At 40.8% G+C, this 17,548-nt stretch overlaps 4 protein-coding genes across 6 annotated transcripts; 3 read left to right on the forward strand and 1 right to left on the reverse strand.

Annotated features, from left to right (window-relative positions):
• The first annotated feature begins 49 nt into the window (after positions 1-49).
• On the forward strand, positions 50-2,857 carry LOC108843577 (protein ECERIFERUM 2). Its single transcript, XM_057003190.1, has 2 exons — positions 50-676; positions 1,892-2,857. The coding sequence occupies exons 1-2, from the start codon at positions 236-238 to the stop codon at positions 2,708-2,710; spliced, it is 1,260 nt and encodes a 419-aa protein (XP_056859170.1). The 5' UTR covers positions 50-235; the 3' UTR covers positions 2,711-2,857.
• A 179-nt stretch (positions 2,858-3,036) lies between these two features.
• LOC130508697 (uncharacterized) lies at positions 3,037-8,889 on the forward strand. Its single transcript, XM_057004339.1, has 2 exons — positions 3,037-4,581; positions 4,691-8,889. Exons 1-2 carry the CDS (start codon positions 3,037-3,039, stop codon positions 8,771-8,773), a joined length of 5,628 nt encoding a protein of 1,875 aa, XP_056860319.1. The 3' UTR covers positions 8,774-8,889.
• On the forward strand, positions 8,842-12,903 carry LOC108825868 (NADPH--cytochrome P450 reductase 1). 3 transcript variants are annotated; one of them, XM_018599227.2, is made up of 18 exons: positions 8,847-9,274; positions 9,416-9,475; positions 9,574-9,650; positions 9,740-9,797; positions 9,932-10,015; positions 10,104-10,140; positions 10,315-10,334; positions 10,483-10,523; positions 10,600-10,674; positions 10,764-10,856; positions 10,967-11,192; positions 11,300-11,383; positions 11,461-11,612; positions 11,702-11,798; positions 11,873-12,100; positions 12,189-12,311; positions 12,381-12,494; positions 12,616-12,903. In XM_018599227.2, exons 1-18 carry the CDS (start codon positions 8,969-8,971, stop codon positions 12,694-12,696), a joined length of 1,956 nt encoding a protein of 651 aa, XP_018454729.1. In that variant the 5' UTR covers positions 8,847-8,968; the 3' UTR covers positions 12,697-12,903. The 3 variants fall into 3 exon arrangements, 2 of the variants coding, with proteins under 2 accessions (XP_018454729.1, XP_018454736.1); XM_018599234.2 differs by having other exon boundaries at positions 10,315-10,383; positions 10,482-10,674; XR_008942717.1 differs by lacking the exons at positions 12,381-12,494; positions 12,616-12,903 and having other exon boundaries at positions 8,842-9,274; positions 10,315-10,383; positions 10,482-10,674; positions 11,880-12,100.
• A 296-nt stretch (positions 12,904-13,199) lies between these two features.
• Positions 13,200-17,498, reverse strand: LOC108843579 (NADPH--cytochrome P450 reductase 1). Its single transcript, XM_018616808.2, has 17 exons — positions 16,984-17,498; positions 16,770-16,829; positions 16,603-16,679; positions 16,471-16,528; positions 16,261-16,338; positions 16,140-16,176; positions 15,904-15,973; positions 15,583-15,774; positions 15,400-15,492; positions 14,985-15,210; positions 14,798-14,881; positions 14,560-14,711; positions 14,362-14,458; positions 14,034-14,261; positions 13,826-13,948; positions 13,618-13,731; positions 13,200-13,533 (listed from the first exon to the last, which is right to left on the reverse strand). Exons 1-17 carry the CDS (start codon positions 17,296-17,298, stop codon positions 13,453-13,455), a joined length of 2,085 nt encoding a protein of 694 aa, XP_018472310.1. The 5' UTR covers positions 17,299-17,498; the 3' UTR covers positions 13,200-13,452.
• Positions 17,499-17,548: the final 50 nt, after the last annotated feature.

A 17,548-nucleotide genomic window follows, 5' to 3' on the forward strand; every position in this document is an offset into this window, starting at 1 on the left:
CATGGATGTAATAAAGAGTGTTAGTTGTTAGATCTGATGATTGCAATGACTTTGATCAATTTTGTTTATTATATATAAAGTTAGAGACCTTTGTCTATTAAAATGTACATTTAATGTCACCGAAAAGGTTGTCTCAACTGTCCGACATCACATTGCATGCAACTAGATGCTTATAACACGTTCCATTTAGGCTTTAGACTACTACACATCAGTTATTTTTCTCCTCTCTCTCGAAATGGAGGCAAGCCCAGTGACAGATTTGAAGATCTCGTCGGTTGTGCCTGCTTCTATGACAGGCGAGAACAAGCCACGGCATCTGACGGCCATGGACTTGGCCGTGAAGCTCCACTACGTCCGAGCTGTTTACTTCTTCAAGGGTGCACGTGACTTTACCATCGTCGACTTGAAGAACATCACGTTTCCTCTGCTCGACCTCCAGTGTTATGACCATGTGACGGGTCGGATCCGGAACCTCGACAACGACGACCCTTCAGCTCAAGCCATACCTTACATTCGCTGCAACGACAGTGGCATGCGCATAGTTGAAGCTAAAGTCGAAGGGTTCACGGTCCAGGAGTGGCTCGACTTGGACGACCGTTCCATCGACCACCGGTTCCTTGTCTACGATCAAGTTCTTGGTCCTGACCTTTTCTTCTCTCCACTCGTTTACCTCCAGGTAACTACAACATACATACGAGTTTTAGTGGTACTATTTATGGTCTCAGGCTAAAAACCAACATAATTAAATTCAAACGTTTCTGTTGTGGTAGTTGCTATCAAATATTCATTTCAAGATTATACCTAATTTTATCTTCACTAAGAATTCCGCTACCACTCGAAAACCGCAGCCTTTTTCGGTTGGTACCGGTTGAAAACACTTCAAAATAATCATACAAACCATTATAAATCAATTCAAACTGCTTCGAACCTTTTAAAATAAAAAATGGTTTCATCTAGCGTTTGTGGATGGTTCATCTAGCGTGTGTTGTTGCGGATAGTTACGGGTAAATAAATATATATATAATTAACTTTTGAAAAAGATTTTAAAATTTTAAATTAAAAATTAAAAATTAAAGATTAGAAATATTATAAATAAAAATATATACACATTTATATTTTAATTTAAATTCACAAACAATATCATAATTTATTTTATAAAAACTTTAAACTAGTTATTCATTAGAATTTAAAAAAAAAAATATACATACATATATAAAGATATACGCATATATAAAACGAAATAAAACATTCTTTTAAAAAAATTTATATAGATCTTCAAAAAAAATATTAAAATTATAACTTTCAAATAATTAAAAATTAAATAAATAAACAAAATATTATTATTAATCATATTATATTAATAATTATTTATTTTATCATAATAGTATGTTTTTATATTTTTACAATATTATAATATATTTAGATTGATATTTATTATTAAACCGCTGCAATATCTCATAATCAACTACTCACAAATATCATGCAAATGCAACAATTTTCAATTATTGTGCGAGTCGTATAAAATGTTAAATAACATTTGAAACCGCAAACATCTGCATCTGCAAACTTATGCACCGTAGCCATTGCGTTTAAACTAGTCAGTTTAATAAAACTGGGAATATATTTTGGACTTATTTTATTCCAGTAGAGAAATTAGATTAGATTTTCTTGTAAAAAAAAAGAGAATAGACTAGATTCATATTTGCTTAGACAGTCTCCACAACGATTTGTTTCTAAATATATAATCAAGAACCTTTATATAAGTTGTCTGCACTCTGCACCACCAGCTAAATGATTTGTCTTAGTTAGGTTGTCTAATAAGGTTTAGGTCCGCATAGATATAAGATTATATATAGTAAATATAATTTTGTTTGTTGAAATCTATTTTCAGATAACACAGTTCAAATGTGGTGGGTTATCAATAGGGCTAAGTTGGGCCCATGTACTAGGAGATGTAGTTTCAGCATCAACTTTCATGAAAAGAATGGGACAACTAATGTCAAATCATGGCCCATCCAAACCCGTTTACCCGAAAAAGCCCGAACTGGCCGCTCATGCTAATGGTCAAGATGGTGACAATGGTCATGCCATTTCCATTAAGAAGGTTGAATCAGTTGGGAAGTATTGGTTGCTTAGCAACAATAAATGCAAGATAGGGAGATATAACTTTAACTTTAGTCTCGAGCAAATTGACCGTCTGATGGCCAAGTACGACCGATCTTTCTCGGAGATTAGTATTCTGTATGCATTGATATGGAGGTCCATGCTTAACATCCGTGGCGAAAACGACACAAATGTCATAACAATTTGTGACCGTAAAACGTCTTCAGCATGTTGGAACGATGACTTGGTAATAAGCGTAGTGGAAAGAAAAGACGAGATGACTGAGGTGTCCGAACTAGCGGGGCTGGTTGCTAGCAAGAGAAGAGAAGAGAACGGTGTGATCAAGGGGATGATAGACAAAGATAGAGGCTCTTCGGATTTTATCACGTACGGTGCAAACTTAACGTTTGTGAATCTTGACAAGTGTGAGGAACTTGAGATCAAAGGAGAGAAGCCTGATTTTGTGAACTACACGATCCATGGTGTTGGGGACAAAGGAGTTGTGTTGGTGTTTCCTAAGGGAGATTTTGCGAGGGTTGTAAGTGTGGTGATGTCTGAAGAAGAGCTTGCGAAGCTGAAGGTTGAAGTGAAGAATATGATTATGTAACTTTTTTTTTTGTAATTATCTTTTGTTGTCTTGTAGTTGTTCTGTGTGGTGCAACTTTAGTTTTCATTCGCATATTTGGATTATATTTGTCCTCTTTCTTCTACTAGTGATTTGGTTATCAATAAAATGTTTTTGTCTTTTGATTCACTTTGCTTTTCATGTCACTTTAATTCTTTTGCACTGGCACCATCTAGTAGCTTTTTTATTTAACAATAATTTATTGTTTTATCAGTTAAAACTATTTTTGTTGTTTTATTTTGAAAAATGCCAAAAACAAAAAATGTCAACAACAAAAAAAAAAACTTAAAAAAAAAAACGTGCGGATCATGGCGACGGCGAGCGACACTAGGGTTTTGGGGGCGGCGAATCAAGATGCAATGATGAATGAATCTGGAGGGCAGGGGAGGCCTCCGGGTGATCCCCCCGACTCATGGGTAGGGAAGTTGGTAGGGAGTAATGGTGGTGGGATGCGCAGGCCAGAGGATGTTTTGGATGAGAAGTTTGTGGCAGAAAGGGTTACCCTTGAGTTCCCTGATGGGGTGGATGGGGAACCAGTGATAACCATAGGATCGGATGTGCTGGAGGCGATGAACGATTTATGGAAGCAGTGTATGATTGTCAAAGTCCTTGGACGGAACGTACCGCTTATGGCGTTACACCGGAGACTAAAAGAATTATGGAAACCTAAAGGGGCGATGGTTGTTATGGATCTACCCCGTCAGTACTTCATGATTCGCTTTGGAGAAGAGGAAGATTACATAAACGCTTTAACAGGAGGACCGTGGAGAGCGTTTGGAAGCTATCTTATGGTTCAGGCTTGGAACCCGGAGTTTGATCCAGTCAAGGATGACATAACTACAACGCCAGTTTGGGTGCGTATCTCTGATTTACCGGTTAACTTCTATCACAAGGCAATCCTTTTTGGTATTGCGAGAGGAGTGGGGAAGCCTATCAAGGTGGATGCAACCACGTCGAATTTGGAGAGAGCAAGGTTTGCACGGGTTTGTGTGGAGGTTAACCTTAAGAAACCATTGAAGGGTTCAATTATGGTTAATGGTGCAAGATTCTATGTTTCATATGAGGGACTATCTAATGTATGCTCGGGATGTGGTCTTTATGGTCATATGATTCATACATGTCCGTCGTCGGTTCGAGCAAGAGAGGAGATGAGTGCTCCTCGAGCTCAGCGCACTGGGACTGAGATGCCTCCTGGTCACGCAGAAGATGGATACACGCAGGTGAAGCGATCGGGTCGGAAGGCGTCGGGGTCGACGGATGTGGCAGCTGCTGCTAGGGGCCAAAAAGGAAATGCGAATCTTGGTAGGCGTGATTCACGGTTGGAGAAGAATATGGAAAATATCACTGTTTCCAACAGTTTTGATCGGTTAAGGGAAGATTTGGAGTTTGAAGATCCACGTGAAGATACGCGTAAAGATACGTCGCGTGGTGAGGGGAACAAAGAGAACCAAGATGTGAATGTGAAACGTGTTCCGCAAACAGGGCCTATGGTGTTTGAGGCAGGCCCGTTAAGGCCCATTGCGGGAAGCAAAAACAATGACAAGGGGAGGAAGAATGGGCCGATGAAAACCATTAATCGATTTAAGGCCCAAGCGAAAGTGAAACCGGTTAGAGGGCTGATTTTTGGCCCACAACATCAGGACTCAGAACTTTCGTTGACGGGGAAGAGAATGAGGGTTGAACCGGGAAACGTGGGTCGCTCAGGAGGGCGATTTGTGAATGAGAACCAAGGATCAGGAAAGGAGGGTCAACATGAGCAGGCGGAGGGCATGGAGACATCTCTGGTTCCGATGGCGGTTGTCGAGCATACAGAGGGCACTGAGAAATCAGGGAACTCTGAGATGGAGATGGAGGTGAGGGAGAACCTCGACTAGCAGGTTTCCCCGGTTATTTCATCCGGATTAGTTTAATTATTTAATGGATTGCATTTTTTGGAATTGCCGGGGGGCAAACAAACCAAAGTTTCGAAGATCGATAAGGTATATCTTGAAGAAGTTCAAAACAGATATTTTAGCAATTTTTGAGACGCATGCTGGAGGTGAGAAAGCGAGGAGTATTTGTCAGAACCTTGGGTTTGAGAATTCTTTCAGAGTTGATGCTGAAGGGCAGAGTGGGGGATTATGGTTGTTATGGAGATCAGGGATTGGCGAGGTTAAAGTTGTGCTCTCGTCGAACCAGTTTATTTATGCTACGGTGTTGAATGGAGAGGAAACTCTTAACCTCATTGTGGTGTATGCGGCGCCATCAGTAAGCAGGAGAAGTTCACTGTGGGGCCAGCTAAAAGATGTTATTGGAGGTATCGAAGGACCTTTAGTGATCGGAGGAGACTTCAATACAATAGTTCGTTTGGATGAGAGAACAGGAGGTAATGGGCAACTCTCAGATGACTCCTTAGTCTTTGGGGAGTGGATAAATGATTTATCTCTTATTGATATGGGCTTTACTGGAAATCAATTTACGTGGAAACGAGGGAAAGAAGGGAGTTCCTTTGTAGCTAAGCGTCTGGATAGGGTGCTGTGTTGTGCTCAGACCCGCTTGAAGTGGCAAGGTGCGTTAGTCTCCCATTTACCGTTCCTTGCTTCAGACCATGCACCATTGCTTCTCCGACTTGAACCTCCGGTGAGAATGGATGCGAGTAGACGACCTTTCCGGTTCGAGGCTGCCTGGTTACAACACCCGAGTTTTAAAGATTTGTTGGAGAACTCGTGGAACAGGAACATTAACACGAAGGCTGCTCTGCAGAATCTTCAACTTGTTCTGCGTAAATGGAACAAGGAGGTATTTGGAGAAATCCAAGTTCGGAAGGAGAAAGTAATGAAAGAGATCAAAGAAGTGCAGGAGGAAATTGATAGGAATCAGACGGACGAGCTCTTGAACAGGGAGGAGTCGTTATTAAAGGAGTTTGATGTTATTCTTGAACAGGAGGAAATGGTGTGGTTTCAGAAATCTAGAGAGAAATGGGTGACTCTTGGGGATAGGAACACTAAGTTCTTTCACATGTCCACGGTGATTCGACGGCGAAGGAATCGTATTGAATCTCTGCAGAATAATGAGAATAAGTGGGTTTCTGATACAGTGGAGTTAGAGAGCATGGCGGTACAGTATTTTACTCGCCTCTACTCATTGGAAGATGTTGATCTTGTTGTTGAGAAGCTTCCGCAGGAAGGTTTCCCTAGTCTTTCGCGAGATGATAAGGTGGAACTAAGTAGACCGTTCTCAGGGATGGATATAGAACAAGCAGTGCGGAGTATGGGGAGCTTTAAAGCTCCGGGACCGGATGGTTATCAACCTATTTTTTATCAAAAGAGCTGGGAGGTAGTGGGGGAATCAGTGATAAGGTTTGCTTTGGATTTCTTTGAGTCGGGGCAGTTACCGCAGGAGACTAATGATGCGTTGCTAGTTCTCATTCCCAAGGTAGCAAGTCCAGAAAGGATCACTCAGTTTCGACCAATTAGCCTTTGTAATGTTCTCTTTAAGACAATTACAAAAGCTATGGTTAGAAAACTGAAACAAGTGATGGTGAAGCTAATTGGACCGGCTCAGTCGAGTTTTATTCCAGGACGGCTGAGCAATGATAATATAGTGATTGTGCAAGAGGCGATTCACTCAATGCGGCAGAAGCAAGGGAAAAAAGGATGGATGATTTTAAAATTGGATCTTGAAAAGGCTTATGATCGGATTAGATGGGACTATCTGGAGGATACTTTGCAAGCCGTGGGTCTGTCAGACAGATGGGTAAGATGGATCATGGAGTGTGTTACAGGACCATCTATGTGCTTGCTCTGGAATGGCGAGAAAACGGAGCCGTTTAGACCAGCGAGAGGCCTAAGACAAGGGGATCCCTTATCCCCATATTTGTTTGTGTTGTGTATGGAGCGTCTATGTCATCTTATTGAGGATGCGGTTGGGGCAAAGATATGGAAACCGGTTCAGCTCTCCTGTGGAGGTCCTAAACTTTCTCATATTTGCTTTGCCGACGACTTGATATTGTTTGCGGAGGCATCTGTAGCGCAGATCAGGGTGATTCGGGGAGTCCTTGAGAGGTTCTGTAATGCCTCAGGCCAAAAGGTGAGCTTAGAGAAGTCCAAGATCTTCTTTTCTAAGAATGTGGCGGTGGAGTTGAGTAATCGCATCACCTATGAGAGTGGTATTCAATCCACATATGATCTTGGGAAGTATTTGGGAATGCCGATTCTCCATAAGCGGATCAATAAAGAAACGTTTAGTGAAGTTATTGGCAGAGTCTCATCGCGGTTAGCAGGGTGGAAAGGGAAGATGTTGAGTCGAGCTGGTAGGATTACTTTAACCAAAGCTGTGTTGTCTTCTACTCCAGTCCACACTATGAGTAGTATTCAGCTACCCGTTGCTACTCTTAATGCTTTGGATAAGTTATCAAGGGATTTTATATGGGGAAGTACGAGTGAACAACGAAAGCAACATCTGGTTGCATGGGATCGAGTATGTAAACCAAAACAGGAGGGTGGTCTGGGCATTAGGCATGCTAAGGAGATGAATATGGCGTTACTAGCAAAGTTGGGTTGGAGATTGTTGAATGATACCACTAGTCTTTGGGCTCGGGTGCTGCGGAGTAAGTATAACATTGGTGACGTCCAAAATTTAGCTTGGCTCGCATCTACTGGTTCATGGTCTTCGACTATGAGGAGTGTGGGGATTGGAATCTTAGAGGTGATCGTTAAAGGGTATGCTTGGGTTGTGGGGGATGGAGCAACTATTCGTTTTTGGACTGATAAATGGTTGGGTAATGAAGCTTTGATAGACTCTGTGCGTGGATTTTTACCAGACGAGCTTGTGAATATGAGGGCAAAGGAGTTGTGGCAGGCGGATGGGGGATGGAAGCTTGAGGTTATTGGGCAGTACATGGATGAGGATAAGAGATTGGAGCTTCGATCAGTTGTCCTAGACACCGTTACAGGGGCTAAAGACAGGTTGGCTTGGGGAGAAACTCGAGATGGAAGTTTCTCAGTTGCGTCAGCTTATGCACTGGTAACACGAGAGAATGTCCTTACACAGGATATGGAGCAGTTTTATAATTGTATATGGAGGTTGAAGGTACCGGAAAGGATACGCGTCTTCTTGTGGTTGGTCTCTCAGCAAGTCATCATGACAAATGAGGAAAGATTTCGAAGGCATATTGGGGTTTCTAATGTTTGTCAAGTGTGCAGAGGGGGTGTGGAGTCAATAATACATGTTCTCAGGGACTGTCCAGCTATGCAAGGTATATGGAACCGGATTATACCACCGGTTAAGAGGCAAAAGTTCTTTCAGCAGTCTCTGCTTGAATGGACCTATGATAATCTCTCGAGCTCGGAGGTTCGAACGGAGACGGGTCCTTGGGTTGTTCTTTTCGCAGTAGCAGTGTGGTGGGCTTGGAAGTGGCGGTGTGGGAACGTCTTTGGGGAGAAGCGGCTGTGGAGGGACCGAGTGAAGTTTGTTAAAGAACAGGCTAAAGATATTAGTACATGGAGTAAAAAGAAAGAATTGGTGAAGGCAGTGAGAGTAGAGAGGTGGATTAAATGGGAAAAGCCACCATTACAATGGTTTAAGGTGAATACGGACGGGGCTTCGCGTGGAAATCCGGGGCTTGCTACGGCTGGTGGTGTGTTGAGAGATGAGAATGGTAGTTGGATCTGTGGTTTTAGCCTAAATATAGGGCTTTGTTCTGCACCTTTGGCTGAGCTGTGGGGTGTCTACTATGGCCTGTTGATTGCTTGGCAGAAAAGAGTTCGGTGTGTGGAAATAGAAGTGGATTCGGCTGTGGTGGTGGGTTTCTTTCAGACAGGGATCGCGGAGACGCATCCTTTGTCCTTCCTAGTACGACTGTGCTATGGCTTTATTTCTAGGGACTGGATAGTCCGTTTTAAACACGTCTTCAGAGAAGCAAATGGTTTTGCGGATGGCTTGGCTACTTATGCTTTTTCTCTAGCATTAGGATTTCATTTTTTTGATGTTGTTCCAGTAGAAGTTAATCTTTTGTTGATTGAGGATGTTTCAGGCCCGCCTAAGTCGAGGCATGTGGTCGAGTAGTACGTTTATGTTGAAATAAATTAAACTTGGGAGTTTTTACTCCCTTGTATTCACCAAAAAAAAAAAAAGAAAAGAGAGTTTTGGAGATTCAATAAAAGCCTTTTGAGAGAAAAGAACAGAAGGCGTCTCTCTCTCTCTGCTCTCTCCAACACTGGAGGAGACAAGAGTGAGTGGGAAGATCAATAACCGAAAAACATGACATCTACTTTCGATGCTTCTTCTGATTTAGCTAAGCAGCTCAAGTCCGTTTTGGGGATGTCCCTCGACACTCCCGTGTCTGACGACGCCGTCCTTCTGATTGCAACCACGTCTTTGGCCCTGGCTGTTGGGTTCGCCGTGTTGTTATGGAGAAAAACTACGTCGGATCAGAGCCAGGAGGAGCTGAAGCCTTTGATGGCTAAGGAGGAGGAGGATGAGGATAATGTGGATTTGGGATCCGGGAAGTGTAGAGTCTCTATCTTCTTTGGTACTCAGACTGGAACCGCTGAGGGGTTTGCTAAGGTAAGTGTGTGTGTGACTAAAAAAGCTGTGATTTTTATGATTCTGGTGACTAAGAATCAGACGTTACATTGTTGAAGTTGATATTGTGATTCAAAGTTTTGGTCTTTATGAGTTGGGTCATTTTCATTTTTTTTTCCATAGGCATTAGCAGAAGAAATCAAAGCTAGATATGAAAAAGCTGCAGTCAAAGTCATTGACTTGGTATGGTTTACTTACACTATGATTCTATTCACTTCCTGTGAGACCCTATCACTTGGATTGATTTGCTTCCTTTTGCTGGTCATGATGGTTTTAATTAGGATGACTATGCTGCCGATGACGACCAATATGAAGTGAAGCTGAAGAAGGAAACTTTGGCCTTCTTTTGTGTTGCTACGTAAGACATATTTCAATCTCACTTTGACTTCTTTTGCTATATGCCCTTCAAGAGTTTGCTGGATTTATTTATTTTGATAACTTGTTTAGTTATGGAGATGGAGAGCCCACTGACAATGCTGCTAGATTTTACAAATGGTTTACAGAGGTCAGTCAGTAGCCTCACTGCAACTCATCAAATCGAAATTTTATTATTTTCTGATTTGAAAAAGTCTATGTAGTCTTTTTTACAGAGGTTTGTCCCCCTCAAAAGACCAACTACTCTGTGTTTCATGTTTCTAGGGGAATGAAGGAGACATAAGGCTTCAACAACTAACAGATGGTGTGTTTGCTCTTGGTAATCGCCAGTATGAACATTTTAATAAGGTACTCTTGTAAAAAAAAAGTGGCTTCTTCTAGCTTATGGATTTTATTCCAGCCTTAACTTATGGACATTTTAATTTCTTGGAAACAGATCGGGATTGTTCTTGATGAAGAACTTTCTAAGAAAGGTATATGTTTACATAGTTTGCAACTTTGATCTAATGCTAGATATTGGAAAGAAACTGAAGGATGAAGGACATAGAATGTTTTCTCAAATCCTGTCTGGTCACTTAGATGTCCATTTTCATAGTATCTTTGGTGCTTGAGGGAAAATTTAACTGTTATGGTCACAAATAATGCAGGTGCAAAGCGTCTTATTGAGGTTGGTCTAGGAGATGATGATCAGAGCATTGAGGATGATTTTAATGCCTGCTTTGTTTCTTATTCTCTCTGTCTTTCATTGACACCCCATTAGTGTAGAAAGGGAAGCTTGATTATTTGACCTCTACTCTGTATTCCTTGTTTTGCAGGAAAGAATCGCTATGGCCAGAGCTAGACAAGCTCCTCAGAGGTGAGGATGATACAAGTGCTGTTACTCCATATACAGCTTCCATTCCTAAATACCGGCTGGTGATTCATGATCCTAGTTTTATATCTGAGAAATCAATGAACTCGAATGTTGCCAACGGAAATGCTGCTATTGACATTCATCATCACCGCAGGTATATGAAGATCCCTGTAATATATACTGGAACACACTGTTAGATTTTTTTTTTGTTGCATTCTAAAATTTGTTTCTTATTGGAAACAGAGCTGATGTTGCTGTGCAGAGGGAGCTTCACACACCAGAATCTGATCGGTCGTGTATTCATCTGGAGTTTGACATATCTGGCACTCATATTACGTAAGTATCCAACTCTGACCAATGTTTTAGTCAACAGCAGGTTGTCATGTAAAGAACCTATGAAATTCCACCTGTGTATAGCAAAAACTAATGGCATCTTCTCTGTGCAGATATGAAACAGGAGACCATGTAGGAGTATATGCTGAGAATCATACAGAAATAGTTGAACTAGCCGGAAAATTGCTTGGTCACTCACTAGATTTAGTATTTTCCATACATGCTGATAAGGAAGATGGCTCACCATTGGGATGCTCGTTGCCGCCCCCCTTCCCTGGTCCATGCAATCTTGGTACTGCTTTGGCAAAATACGCAGACCTTTTGAGCCCTCCTCGAAAGGTTAACTTATGTTCATTGTGAGATCAGCATCACACAGATCTTTTTTTTCTGGTGGTTTTGGATTTTGCTTGTTTTAATCAGTGAACTTGTTTTCTTTCGGGTTTCAGTCTGCGTTAGTTGCGTTGGCAGCCTATACCACTGAACCAAGCGAAGCAAAGAAGCTTAAACATCTGACATCACCTGATGGAAAGGTTCTGAACCACTGGTATATCTAATTGTTTTTCCTCTTGATTTAAGTTTTCATGAGTTAACATCTTTCTGGCTCTAGGGTGAATACTCAAAATGGATTGCTGCAAGCCAGAGAAGTCTTTTAGAGGTGATGTCTGAATTTCCATCTGCAAAACCTCCACTAGGTGCGTTTTTTGCTGCAGTAGCTCCTCGCCTACAACCTCGTTACTACTCCATCTCATCCTCGCCAAGGTGACTGTTAATTTTTGAGGTACCAGTTGTTAGCAGAAGGAAAAGAGATTCTCTGTCATCCAAAATCTCGCTTTATTTTTGTAATACAGGTTGGCGCCAAATAGAGTTCATGTTACATGCGCACTAGTATACGGTCCGACTCCTACTGGTAGAATCCACAAGGGGTTGTGTTCGACGTGGATGAAGGTGATTCTCACCTTCATTTTTTCACTATCTTTTAGCTCGCTTTTTGTTTTTGTAATACCTTTTGAAAAACTCAGAATGCAGTTTCTGCGGAGAAAAGTCTTGAATGTAGTGGAGCACCAATCTTTATTCGAGCATCTAATTTCAAGTTACCGTCCAACCCTTCAACTCCAATCGTTATGCTGGGACCTGGGACTGGCCTTGCTCCTTTTAGAGGATTTCTTCAAGAGAGGATGGCACTAAAAGAAGATGGAGTAGAACTAGGTCCATCTTTGCTCTTCTTTGGGTGTAGAAATAGGCGAATGGTGAGATTTGTTACAATCGATTCACCTTTTTCATCGGCACGGCAGTGACATCAGCATGTTGACCTGCTGCCTCATGTATGAATTGCAGGACTTAATTTACGAGGATGAACTCAATAACTTTGTTGATCAAGGCGTAATCTCTGAGCTCATAGTGGCATTCTCTCGTGAGGGAGCACAGAAGGAGTATGTTCAACATAAGATGATAGAGAAGGTAAGCATATCCGTGGATCTATCAGCATGTAAAGTATTCTCATTCATCTGCATTTAATTTTGTGTTCAGGCAGCACAAGTTTGGAGTCTAATAAAAGAAGAAGGATATCTCTATGTATGTGGTGATGCTAAGGGCATGGCGAGAGATGTCCACAGGACTCTAAATACCATTGTTCAGGAGCAGGTATGAATGAGCATTGTAAACCAAGTAGTAGAATTTGCGTTTCATGTTTGGTTTGTTTTGGTTGAACCCCTTGGAAGACTAATACCAACTAATGTATAATGTTATCTTACAAATTTTCCAGGAAGGCGTGAGTTCGTCAGAGGCAGAGGCTATAGTTAAGAAACTTCAAACTGAAGGAAGATACCTCAGAGATGTCTGGTGATTGATGATGTTTTAATCTGGATTCTCCACTTAAATTTTTACCTTTCTTGGTAGGAAGGCTGTTTTCACCATTTAGATATGAAATTTTCAAAAATCAGTTCATTCCTGAGACATTGATTTTGATTGATCAGCTTATTGGTGTATTTTTTTATTATTCTTTTTTTGTGTAAGGTGTATATTATTTTTTAGTGAGGCATTTTTAGCAATATCCAACAAAACATATTCTTTTTACATAAATAATATAAAGAGGAGTGCTTGAAGACTCCAAAATTCTTGAAGCTATAGTGTTCGCAATAGACAATTGATAAAGATTGTGTCAGTGCTAAGTGGTAACGAAATGATCAGTTTTCGCGCCCATATAAAAAAGTTGTTGGTCATCTATCACCAATGTGTTGATACAACTTTTTTGAATAAATGTGCTCGCGCAAGGCATGCATGCATTAGTGGGAGAAGATTGCACCATCTTAAAGCTTAAAGCAGCCGAACAACGTCAAGACTCAAGAGGATACTAAAATCTCATGGAGTTTTTCATTCCCCAGATTTATTGGACTGTAAGTCTTTCGTCCCTTCAATACTTTTGTTCCATACAAAGAGACACTTTTGACAAATCTTTGAATCTTTGACTATAGTAAGTAAGAAAATGAGACAAGAGGAAGGAAAATAAACAAATAAAATATCTAAATGGTAAAAGCAGCCTTCCTATCAAGAAATCTTTTGGAAAAAAGGCAGAGCATCCCCAAAAACGAAACATCATCAATCACCAGACATCTCTGAGGTATCTTCCTTCAGTTTGAAGTTTCTTAACTATAGCCTCTGCCTCTGACGAACTCACGCCTTCCTGGAAAATTTATAAAAATATAGTTGGTATCAGTCTTCCAAGGGATTCAACCAAAAATCTACTACTTGCACGCTCATTCATTACCTGCTCCTGAACAATGGTATGTAGAGTCCGGTGGACATCTCTAGCCATGCCCTTAGCATCACCGCATACATAGAGGTATCCTTCTTCCTTTATTAGATTCCAAACTTGTGCTGCCTGAACACAAAATGAAATGTAAACGAGAAATGAGATTATTTAACATTCCTCTTTTCCCAAAGCCTGATGCTGATGCATCCCAGGATATGCTTACCTTCTCTATTATTTTATGTTGAACATACTCCTTCTGTGCTCCCTCACGAGAGAACGCCACAATGAGCTCAGAGATTACGCCTTGATCAACAAAGTTGTTGAGTTCATCCTCGTAAATAAAGTCCTGCAAGTCATACAATATAAAAAACAGGTCAACATCCTGATGACACTGCAAATGAATAAGGTGCATCGATTGTATCAAGTCTCACCATTCGCCTATTTCTACACCCAAAGAAGAGCAAGGATGAACCTAGTTCTAGTCCATCTTCTTTAAGTGCTATCCTCTCTTGAAGAAATCCTCTAAAAGGAGCAAGGCCAGTCCCAGGTCCCACCATAACGATTGGAGTTGAAGGGTTGGACGGCAACTTGAAATTAGATGCACGAATAAAGATTGGTGCTCCACTACATTCAAGACTTTTCTCCGCAGGAACTGCATTCTGAGTTTTTCAAAAGCTATTAAAAACAAAAAGCAAAACAAAAAAAAAAACACAAAAGCGAACTAAAAGAAAGTGATAAAAAATGAAGGAGAGAGTTAACCTTCATCCACGTCGAACACAACCCCTTGTGGATTCTACCAGTAGGAGTTGGACCGTATACTAGTGCGCATGTAACATGAACTCTACTTGCCGCCAACCTGAATTAGAAAGAATAAAGCGAGATTCTGGATGTCAGAGAAGCTCATCAAGACTACTAGTTTTCCTTCTGACAACTTGTATCTCAAAAATAAATAATCACCTCGGGGAGGATGAGATGGAGTAGTAACGAGGCTGTAGACGAGGGGCTATTGCAGCAAAGAACACACCTAGTGGAGGTTTTGCAGATGGAAATGCAGCCATCACCTCTAAAAGACTTCTCTGGCTTGCAGCAATCCATTGTGAGTATTCATCCTAGAGCCAAAACAAAAACCTCCAAAACTTAACTCATGACAACTTAAAATCAATAGAAAACAATAAGATACATGAGTGATTCAGACCTTTCCATTAGGTGATGTCAGATGTTTAAGCTTCTTGGCTTCGCTTGGTTCTGTGGCATAGGCCGCCAAGGCAACTAACGCAGACTGAAACCCAAATAATAAATTTAGTTATTGGGAACAAGCCAAAACCAAAACCACCAGAAAAAGGATCTATGTGATGCTGATCTCAAAGCGAACAGAAGTTAACCTTTCGAGGAGGGTTCAAAAGGTCTGCGTATTTTGCCAAAGCAGTACCAAGTGTACATGGACCAGGGAAGGGAGGCAGCAACGAGCTTCCCAGTGGTGAGCCATCTTCCTTATCAGCATGTATGGAAAACACTAAATCTAGAGAGTGCCCAAGCAATTTTCCAACTTCTTCAACTATTTCAGCATGATTCTCGACATAAACTCCTACATGGTCTCCTGTCTCATATCTGCACATAGATAACCATCAAATTTTAACTATACACGGTGGACATTATGCTGTTGACACAAGAGTCAAAATATCGATTTTATAGCATAATCCCAGGTCACATCAATAATCATACGTGGAAGCAAAAGGTCCATGCAAGTCGAGATAAATGTGGTTACGTAATAACTACAACTCAGAGTTGGATACTTACGTAATACCACTGCCAGATATATCGAACTCGAGATGAATGCAAGACCGATCAGATTCTGGGGTGTGAAGCTCCCTCTGCACAGCAACATCAGCTCTGTTTCCAATAAGAAAAACAAAGTTTAGAATGCGACAAAAAAAAATCTAACACTGTGTTGCTGTATATACTACAGGGAGTTTCATATACCTGCGGGGATGATGAATGTCAATAGCAGTACTTCCATTGGCAACACTCGAGTCCATTGATTTCTCAGGTGTAAAACTAGGATCATGAATCACCAGCCGGTATTCAGGAATAGCAGCTGTATATGGAGTTGCCACACCTGTATCATCCTCACCTCTGAGGAGCTTGTCTAGCTCAGGCCATAGTGATTCTTTCCTGCAAAAAAAAAAAGAAAAAGAATGAATTATAGAGAGTAGAGGTCAAATAATCTCTCACTGAAACACATTAATAATGAAGCCAACTCTGAAGCAGTAGCAAACGAAAGACAGAGAATAAGAAACAAACCAGGCATTAAAATCATCCTCAATGCTCTGATCATCATCTCCTAGACCAACTTCAATAAGACGCTTTGCACCTGCAATGAATGTGGCAATAATAATTACGTTTTCCCCCAAGCACCAATGAGAAAAGAAAACATCCATTCTCATTATTATCATAGGCAACATCACAGCAATATGTCCTACGGTGTCTTTTCAATATCTAGCACTAGATAAAAGAGTTATAAAAAAATACTCATGTACCTTTCTTAGAGAGCTCTTCATCAAGAACTATCCCGATCTGTTTCCAAGAAATTAAAATACCATTAGTAAGGCCGGGAGAAAATACATAAGCTGAAGCAGACACCATTTTTTACAGGAGTACCTTATTAAAATGTTCATATTGGCGATTACCAAGAGCAAACACACCATATGCTAGTTTTTGAAGCCCTATTTCAGTTCCCTGGAGACGTGAAACACAAGAGTGGCTAATTTGTTGAGGGGACAAACCTCTGTAAAGAAGGCTACATAAAGCCTATCAAATCAGAAAATAATAATACTTTGAATTGATTTGTTGCATTTAAAGGCTACAAACCTCCGTAAACCATTTATAAAATCTAGCAGCATTGTCAGTGGGCTCTCCATCTCCATAACTAAACAAGTTATCAAATAAATGAATCCAGCAAACCCTTGAAGAGAAATCACTAACAGATTGAATAAGTCTTACGTAGCAACACAAAAGAAGGCCAAAGTTTCCTTCTTCAACTTCTCTTCATATTGGTCGTCATCGGCAGCATAGTCATCCTGATCAAAACCATCATAACCAATCAAATCAAATCAAGTGATTAAAACTAGCAGAATGTGAAAAGAATCATAGTGTAAGTAAAACCATACTAAGTCAATGACTTTGACTGCAGATTTTTCATATCTCGCTTTGATTTCTTCTGCTAATGCCTATGATAAAATTAAAAAAAAAATGAAAATGTTTCTCATAAAGACCAATTCTTTGAATCACAATGATGGATCAAATAGCAGAAAGAAAGCCACATCCAACATCTAGAGCTACCGAGTCAACAACATAACCATAAAAATGACAAAAGACACTTACCTTAGCAAACCCTTCAGCGGTTCCAGTTTGAGTACCAAAGAAGATAGAGACTCTGCTCTTCCCAGATCCCAAATCCACATCATCCTCATCCTCTTCCTTAGCCATAAGAGACTTGGGGATCACCAAAGGCTTCAGCTCCTGGCTCTGATCCGACGTCGTTTTCTTCCATACCAATACCACGAACCCAACTACAAGTGCCAAAGACGTGGTTGCAATCACAAGAACAACGTCGTCAGACACCGAGTCGCCTAGATAGGCTCCCAAGATTGACTTCACCTCCTTAAACACACCGGACGCATACAAAGTAGAACTCATCTTCTTCTTCTTCTTCTTCTTCTTCTTCTGACTTTGAGACAGATTGGATCTTCTCTTTCTCTTCTCTCTCTCCAAGGACGGAAGACTCGGGAGAGATCGAAGAGGAAGACGGTAAGAGACGGACAGATAATCTGGTTTACCGGTGGAGAGTTGAATCTGAGTGGGTCCTTGTCTTTTTTTTATTTTTTATTATGACTTTGAATCTCCCACTTTAGTTTTGTTTTGTTATTTCTTCTTCTTTATTACATTG

The sequence above is a fragment of the Raphanus sativus genome, chromosome 2 (assembly GCF_000801105.2).
Source record: "Raphanus sativus cultivar WK10039 chromosome 2, ASM80110v3, whole genome shotgun sequence".
In the NCBI taxonomy this organism is placed as follows: domain Eukaryota; kingdom Viridiplantae; phylum Streptophyta; class Magnoliopsida; order Brassicales; family Brassicaceae; genus Raphanus; species Raphanus sativus.

Excerpts from the sequence above, each read along its gene's own strand:
- LOC130508697 (XM_057004339.1), top strand. The coding sequence starts at position 3,037 with ATGGCGACGGCGAGCGACACTAGGGTTTTGGGGGCGGCGAATCAAGAT. Across the intron at positions 4,582-4,690 it reads ACTCTGAGATGGAGATGGAG|TTTCGAAGATCGATAAGGTA; the intron begins GTGAGGGAGAAC and ends AACAAACCAAAG.
- LOC108843577 (XM_057003190.1), top strand. The coding sequence starts at position 236 with ATGGAGGCAAGCCCAGTGACAGATTTGAAGATCTCGTCGGTTGTGCCT. Across the intron at positions 677-1,891 it reads CTCCACTCGTTTACCTCCAG|ATAACACAGTTCAAATGTGG; the intron begins GTAACTACAACA and ends ATCTATTTTCAG.
- LOC108825868 (XM_018599234.2), top strand. The coding sequence starts at position 8,969 with ATGACATCTACTTTCGATGCTTCTTCTGATTTAGCTAAGCAGCTCAAG. Across the intron at positions 9,275-9,415 it reads CCGCTGAGGGGTTTGCTAAG|GCATTAGCAGAAGAAATCAA; the intron begins GTAAGTGTGTGT and ends TTTTTTCCATAG. Across the intron at positions 9,476-9,573 it reads CAGTCAAAGTCATTGACTTG|GATGACTATGCTGCCGATGA; the intron begins GTATGGTTTACT and ends GGTTTTAATTAG.
- LOC108843579 (XM_018616808.2), bottom strand. The coding sequence starts at position 17,298 with ATGAGTTCTACTTTGTATGCGTCCGGTGTGTTTAAGGAGGTGAAGTCA. Across the intron at positions 14,262-14,361 it reads TGTGTTCGACGTGGATGAAG|AATGCAGTTCCTGCGGAGAA; the intron begins GTTAACTCTCTC and ends TGAAAAACTCAG. Across the intron at positions 13,949-14,033 it reads GGTGTAGAAATAGGCGAATG|GACTTTATTTACGAGGATGA; the intron begins GTGAGACTTGAT and ends TATGACTTGCAG.